The following is a 7842-nucleotide window of genomic DNA, read 5'->3' as shown; positions in this document are numbered from 1 at the left end:
ATTGCAAATGAAATTGAGATGGATCAAGAAGTACGAGTAATCCTAAACCATGCAGATGCAACTTTGCGAAATCAACAAGGTTTTGCCTATAATTTAGGACTTTTAACCCAAATTGCATTCAAGCACAGCTCCGCCCAGCGGTCCGAAAAGTTTTTTAGTTCAATTAAAAAACTTGAACGGAATTCCAGGAAGTTTGTTAACCTTCAGTTAAAAATCACTGTCGGGAAGGCAAATGGCATAACAATCATGTACGGAAGTAAGGACAATTTAAAACATTACTTTAATGTAACAAACTTAATTTGTTATATCTAACAGACTGTTTATATATATATTATATATAATCATTCTTTTAAAGGAACGAGGATTCAAAATCTTTACTCAACTGTTTGTTAAGAACACTAAGAATAGCTTTTAAAATCCTCCAGGAATGCAGTAAAAACTGTTTGGAATGTACTTGGTAAGCTTTACTTAAGAATTGCTTCGAAACATTTTAAACAACATAATTCTTTTTGTTTTTAAGCCACTGTTTTAAGCAACTTGGTATTGAACACTTCATACCTCTGCACACCTTATTAACAAGCGTATGTAGCAACATCTATGCTTTTTTACAAGACCTTCTATGTCATATTGAAAATTGGTAAGTGTTACTCAATAAATATTTTTGCAATTATTCCCAGATATCCTAACATATGATTTATTAAGGTACATCAAGTTATCTACGTTTGCTGCTAAGTGGGGCATTTTTTCTCCAATCTTGCAACCAATGTTCAATCGCTGCAGTGCTCAATTTACAAAACAAGGGTTCCTGCAGTTTACCAGAGTACCCCAAGTCCCTGTGCCATTCTTGCCAAATAATTCTGATGCTCCTGAAGATAAAATTACATCTGTTATGCACACAAAAAAAGTGAAGACCAGCTTTGTGGGTAAAGCTGATATAAATGAAGATTTAGGAGTTATAGTGTGCAGAAATACATTTACCAACACTAAAGTAACGCAAGACGAAAAATTAAATCTGAAACTGGACAGAAAAATAAGTTTCACCGAAAAAGACAAACCATTGAAAAAATTAACTTCGTTAAAATCAAACCAACGCCAAAACACTCTATTCAAGCCTCAATCTACAAAAGGGCACTGCAAGAGGAATCAATTTTTTTCGAAACAATTACATAACAAAACAAATCAATTTTCGTTGAAATATAAGCCATACCATTATAGGTTTATGTATTATTGTTTCTTGTCAAAGCATTATAAATGAGAACAATTGACAAGTAAGTGAAATCCTAATAAAATATTAAAGCCCTAGGTCGACATATCAAGCTACTTTGTTTGACATATATAAACCTAAAAAGTGTTTCAGTACTGCAGTTCCTAATTTTATTGGATGGAAACTGTTTTTCCAGATTAGCTAATTATGCTTTTGTGCACATTATTTCATTAAAAATGTTAACTATGAGGGTACTTTTATGTTGCTTAGGCACGTTGGTATGCTTTTAAATTAAAGCAATTTTGCAAATACACAAAAAGAAGACACTTTTTATTTGTATTATTTTGCTAGTTACGTTTCAAAATTTTGTTTGTTGGTCGCGCTGCCTTTGCTCTACTAATTGTGATATTTAAGTTTTATTTATTGTACTTAGTGAACATCCTGACAATGACAAGGTGAAGTATAATGTAGACCAGTTTTCAGTTTTATATAAAGTATTTCTTAAAATTTCTGCTTCTAGCATTGTCCCGGTTTTGCTAAGTATTAAACCTGTACAATAGGCCTACATAACTCAAAATGGTAGAAGGGCCGCAACAAGCATAAAAAATTGAATAACGCGAAAAATGTGTGCACATTTTAAAATGCCTTTGAAAAGTACACATTGTTTTGAGTTGGAGTTAGAGTTTGGAGAAAGAGTTTGAGTAAGGATTAGGAGAAAGAGTTAAAAGTCGAAGTAAGACTCGGAGGATAAGTTGGTGGAAGAGTCTAAATCAGAGTTAGAGGGATAGTCATAGGAAAAGTTGGTAGACGGATTGGAGGAATGATTAAAAAAGAGTTGATTGAAGAGTCCGGCAATAGTTAGTAAAAGAGTTTGTAGAAAAGTTAAAAAAAGAGTTTAGAGGAAGAATTTACATTCGAGGAAAAAACGAGGGGTAGAGTTAAGGGGAGAAGATTAGGAAAAATACATTTTTAAAAGAGTTCCAGAGGAGTAGAGTTAATGAAGAAGAGTTTGAGGAGTGGAGTTAAAGGATAAAGAGTAAGAGAAAAACATCAAAAAATTGTGCCCGCATAGGCGCATATTTCCTATCTGTAAATGTGCGCACATTCTAAAAAAAGTTATCAAATTTTTGAAGGCATTTTAAAATGCACGCACATTCTGAAAAACATTGTTTGCGAAGAACGCTCGCATCACCGTCTTTCCGGTAGGCTTACATGTAGTCTTAGTCGAGTCCCGAGTCCGATTCCAGTAAAATAAACCGAATCCGTCGAGTCTCGGTTACCGAGTCCAGTGTCTATAACTCCGACTCTGCATCCCTGATTGGGCACAGTTAAATTATTCGCACAGGATAGTGTTTCCCCTTCATTTACTGTGGATCCCCTTCATTACGATGTTGCTTGTACTAACAGATTGTGCAAGCATTGGCGTATGGTTGTTTCTCGACTCGCTCCTCTCTGAGCCTCAATAGCTCGCTGTTGGTAGAGCGACGGTCCCGGCTTGACCGGAGGTCGTGAGTTCGAACCTCACTGCAGGCTAGTTGTATGATACTAATGATACGTTAGCCGTACCGTAATCGTTGGTCAAAAACCAGCTTCAGAAGGGCTAGACGTTTCAATGAATGACTTACTGCAAACTAGTTGTTTTTCTAGCCAGCTCTGCTTGCATCATAATGGCTTTCGGTGAAGGATAGCGTTTGTTACTAAAGTTTAAGTAAATGGAAAGTTACTGAATAATTTGTAGATAATTAAAGGTTCTGTTTATTAATCCATCCGAAACACATTTTAAGTTTGAAGATTTTTAAGGAACTAGGGTATCATTCGGTGCATAGTATTGAGGCAAAGCGGACACCCGAGTGGGGCAAAACGGACCCCTCACAAGTCACAAGGTAACCCGTTTTGCCCCATGCAAAAATCGAGAAAAAAATGTTGATAATTTATTCAGAAGGTATGATTCTTTTAGTTGTTTTTCTAGCATAACAGTAACTTTTAATAAGACCTTTCGGCTGCTTCCCTACTCACCAAAAAATATTTTGTAAAACTTCGAAAAGTGCGTTTATCCCTTACGACTTACGTGGTCCGTCTTGCCCCGCTTCCCCTATATGCCTGCAAATAAACCACCTAAAAATCAAAGCTCAAAGATGTAAGGGAAACGTTTGAACTTCGCAGGCAAAACAATAGTCTTCGATAAATATTGGCGAGCCTGCAATCTACAGTGTTGTAAACAAGTCGTTTTGAAATGACTTATCCAAAGTCAAGCATTTTGCAAAACTAACAAGTCAAGTCCCAGTCCAAGTCGTCGGTTTCCCAAGTTAAATCATTATGAGAGCAAGTCAATTTCAAGTCTTTTCATTGACATAAAAGTAAGCTGGTAAACTATTAAAATTGCTAAACTCGTCCGATTATAAACAACAATTTAAATAAAAAAAATAACACAAACGCAATATACCTACCGGTACAGCAATACAAGTGCAAAACTTAAAAGATAAATTTTATTAAAAAACACCTAATTTAATCCCAATTTGACATGTCATTTTGGTCAAAAGACAAGTCAAATGACCTAAGTCATTACAACACTGGCAACCTGATTATTTTGGAAACTCGATAATTATGTAGGTCACACTTTCGTCGGTGCTATGTTTTTTATTTTGTGTCCTTCTTTAAAATATGTACAACACCAAAAAAAATGTCGGTAGGCCTATAGCCAGGGTTACCATACCGTGCTTATTTCTAAGATTTTTGCTTATTTTGGGGCGCAGTGTCTTAGAAAACGCAAATGTGCTTATTTCTAAGATTTGTGCTTATTTTGGGGCGCAGTGTCTTAGAAAACGCAAATGTGCTTATTTCTAAGATTTGTGCTTATTTTGGGGCGCAGTGTCTTAGAAAACGCAAATGTGCTTATTTCTAAGATTTGTGCTTTTTTTAGAGTTGTGTGCTTAGTTTGTCTTATTTTAGTTTCTAAAAGCGTTCTTTATTAATTTTTTATTTATATTTACCAAGTTATTTAACCCAGATTATAACAGTAATGTATTAAATTACATAATAACAATGGATTGTGATTGTTTATTCTAAATCTAAAAAGTACATTGCAGCCTATAAAAGAGTGGTAGGTTGCTTTAGCAATCAAGTAAACTTTCGGCTTGACGTGAGGACTGGCTTTTTTGTGTCAGTAGGCTACAGACAAAATGCTAAATCAGGCCAGAGGCTATGGAAAACACAATGCTACTACAAAAAAAAAGCTAGATGCATTACAGTAAATCATTCAATGAATAATTTCATTACAAGCCAAACTCCGCCAAAGTGAACCAAACTTAACTACCAGACAGGGTCAGAATTGGCGTTTCATGCTGCCATGCACCAGGGTTTAAAGGTGTATAGGCTAACTGGTGCGCTCTGACGCGAAAAAATAGACAAAGCTTGCATTAAATAAGGGTGGTTAACTTGCCAATTTCAACCTAATAAACGCATTTTTTTGTGCTTCGCGATTAAGCTACGTTTTGCGCATACAAAAATATCTGTTTTTCAAGTTTTTATTTTATAACGTTATTTCTAAAACTTTGGATTTCACCCCCGGAGTCCTGAATCTGTCCCTGATGTTTAGCAGCGTGCTTATTTTTTTGGAGTAGCGTGCTTATTTTTTGGTCTGAGCAGATGGTAACCCTGCCTATCAGGGGCGGATCTAGGGAGGGGGGGCGATATGGCCATGCCCACCCCACCCCCCCAAACTAAAAAAGATGTACATTTTTTTTACTTAATAGGCAGCTTATTTTCGCGGTTCCCTAGGTAGTATGGCCTATTTTCGCCAAAATAAGACATATTTTTAAGCTTTGTAGTGGTGTACGAGCTTATAGCGCCATATAATGAATATTTCAAAAAAAAAGGTAAAATTCGTTTTGCGCACTCGCGCAAAGCGGCGTTTTTCAGATTTGCAGCGACGGCTTAAGTGACCGTACGCTGACCTCGACTATATAATAACTAACTTAAATCCAAGTACAATTAAAAGCTTTTTTGTTGTTAATGCACATCTGTATCAGAACCAGCCTGCCAATATATTTCATCCGGCTAGATCAGCGCTTCTTTACTGTTGAGCCGTGGAAAGCTGCCAAAGTGCGTCGCGGAAAAACGAAAACGTATTCAAAAATAAACGATAAATACTTTGTAACCATTTTTTTTTAAATGTAACAAAAACAAGAAATTAAAAGAAATACCGATATACTAAAAAAATCGCGCTCGTTTCGCTCGCCAGGTGTGCCCCAAATGGTTAACAAACACTAAAATACATTAACTATCAAATTTATCGCATTTTCTCAAAGTAGTTTTATTACACTTTTTTAATATAGTAGGGGGATGACGACGTGTGGACTCGAATTTTAAACCAAGTATACGCTTTTTTTAGCGAATTTGCGCCAAGACTTTACTGCCTCCTTAAAAGCAATTATAAACACGTTTTTAAAGTGCAAAAAAATCCGAGGCCCACCTGATTCACAATTGTTATAAAGTTGTAATAACACAAAATCTCATTTAACATATGTTGTGCGGCCCGCAGAGACCTTTCTGAGTTTGATTTTGGCCCGCGACTACTACACAAAGGTTGCCGACCCTTGTGTAAAGATTTGATTAACCTATCTAATGTTAGGATTAACTCTGCATAGAGTTTTGCTCATTTCAGCAACCTTATTTGGCAAAAACCAACTACAGTAACTTAAAAATTGATAGAAGTGTCATGAAAGAAGCACAGCCGGCCGCAGCAGACAACGCTATGGTTTTATTGCGACGTGGCCTCGGCGCTTTTTCGGTGGCATGTGCGGTTGCTCTCGCCTTTTCGGGACAAAGTAAGATGTGTAGACAATACACGTGGTAGTGTCTTTCAGCAATATTCTTCATACCGGGTCAAACTAGGAAACCGGCCCACTGTTAGAGGCTAACCTTATTACTTTTTCTTGCTTTCAAAAGGTCTGTTTTTCGCGTTATTTTGCAGGAGTTAGTTTATTCGGCCAGCCGATGTTATTTTTACCTGAATTATGACGTCAGGCAATGGTATACTTTTGTGACGTCATATCTAAAAAAATTCATGGCCCCCCCAAACTGAAATCCTAGATCCGCGCCTGCTGCCTATAGCTATGTTAGTCAACGCTTAAATGCACTTCACATCCAATTGAATAGCACAAAATTAATTACTTAAAACTGTCAGCATTATTGTGCTGAAGGTCGAGGTTTCATAATAAACAGAGTTTTGTAGCGACACGTCATCACATTGTTATTTATCACAGAGAATTCTTTGTTTTTATCGCTGTTATTGCCGTTTAATGTTTCGTCATGGAAAATAACGGTAAAAATCCATTGCCGAAATTTCTGTGCGCCGTACATCCGTTTAATGTTAACGCATGTTTTGAAATTCGCCTTATTGTCAACAATTCGGGTTTGGCCAGTTACGTGGCTTTGTCGATTGTTGATTTGGAGTCCGGGTTTTTGTTGAAGCCATATTGGGACAAAAATATTATTTCCGTGTATAAGAGAGTCGAGAGAAAAAGCTTAGCTGGAACCGCCCTTTGCCACGTGATGCCTACGTATTTTATTGAAACAAATAACTATTTTATTGCGTATGTACGTCTTGCCTTCTTTATACAGATCTCTTCTAAACCCCTTTATAAGCTTGCGTTATAAGATTCTTTATCATTCAATTCATTATTATGAAGATCCGTATCGAATAAAGTGTTGTCTGTTACTCAAGGAACCAATTGAAGTGCTCGTATGTTAGAAGCAGAGACAATGAACAATTCTACGTGAATGCAGAATCTACATTGTAGTTGTGAGGTTGATACATCCGAGGCACAAAAGACAATTAATGATTCTCATATCAACAATAGACATTATCGATCGACAATAGACATTACCATAGCAAATATCCATGGCAACCTGGTGAAAATGGAGCGATTAAGTATTACATTAATTTATATTTATATTTTTTGTCGAGCCCAGAGTCCGAGACGAGGATGCGAACATTTTTTGCACAATGTGCGCAAAAATGTGCACGCCAAAATGTGCAAAAAATGTGCGCACATTTTAAAGTAGCTTCAAAAATGTGCGCACTTTTCTCAAACAATGTGCGCACATTTAGAACTGTCTCCAAAAATGTGCGCACTTTTTTTAACAATGTGCGCACATATTTTAACAATGTGCGCACATTCTGAACTGCCTTCAAAAATGTGCGCACTTTTTTTAACAATGTGCGCACATTTTAAACTGCCTTCAAAAATGTGCGCACTTTTTTTAACAATGTGCGCACATTTTAAACTGGCTTCAAAAAGGTGCGCACCTTTTTAACAAAGTGCGCACATTTTGAACTGCTTTCAAAAATGTGCGCACTTTTTTTAACAATGTGCGCACATTTTAAACTGCCTTCAAAAATGTGCGCACTTTTTCAACAATGTGCGCACATTTTTAGGTTAGAGTTAGACTTAGAGTACAGAGTTTAACTAACCCTAACTCTAACTCTACTTCTAATCCTAACTGTAACTAAAACTCTTACTCTAACTTAAAAATGGCGCACATTGTTTGAAAAGTGCGCACATTTTTTAAGGCAGTTCAAAATGTGCGCACATTTTGGAAGGCAGTTTAAAATGTGCGAACATTTTTGCGCACAT

The 7842-nt window shown here is 36.5% G+C and overlaps 1 protein-coding gene across 2 annotated transcripts; it reads left to right on the top strand.

The window, feature by feature from the left end:
* Positions 1-1533, top strand: LOC146140671 (uncharacterized). 2 transcript variants are annotated; one of them, XR_014501340.1, is made up of 4 exons: positions 1-256; positions 356-457; positions 521-637; positions 703-1533. XR_014501340.1 is itself a non-coding variant. In XM_083392325.1 (4 exons), the coding sequence occupies exons 1-4, from the start codon at positions 19-21 to the stop codon at positions 1253-1255; spliced, it is 1002 nt and encodes a 333-aa protein (XP_083248451.1). In that variant the 5' UTR covers positions 1-18; the 3' UTR covers positions 1256-1533. The 2 variants fall into 2 exon arrangements, 1 of the variants encoding a protein (XP_083248451.1); XM_083392325.1 differs by having other exon boundaries at positions 1-248.
* The last annotated feature ends 6309 nt before the right edge of the window (positions 1534-7842 follow it).

This window comes from Ascidiella aspersa, chromosome 6 (assembly GCF_963924565.1).
Source record: "Ascidiella aspersa chromosome 6, kaAscAspe10.2, whole genome shotgun sequence".
Taxonomy (NCBI): domain Eukaryota; kingdom Metazoa; phylum Chordata; class Ascidiacea; order Phlebobranchia; family Ascidiidae; genus Ascidiella; species Ascidiella aspersa.
Note: the sequence above shows the minus strand (reverse complement) of the source record. Positions and strands in the feature narration are given on the sequence as shown.

Coding starts and splice junctions, on each gene's coding strand:
- LOC146140671 (XM_083392325.1), top strand. CDS start 19: ATGGATCAAGAAGTACGAGTAATCCTAAACCATGCAGATGCAACTTTG. Junction 249..355: donor GCAAATGGCATAACAATCAT/GTACGGAAGTAA, acceptor ATTCTTTTAAAG/GAACGAGGATTCAAAATCTT. Junction 638..702: donor CTATGTCATATTGAAAATTG/GTAAGTGTTACT, acceptor TGATTTATTAAG/GTACATCAAGTTATCTACGT.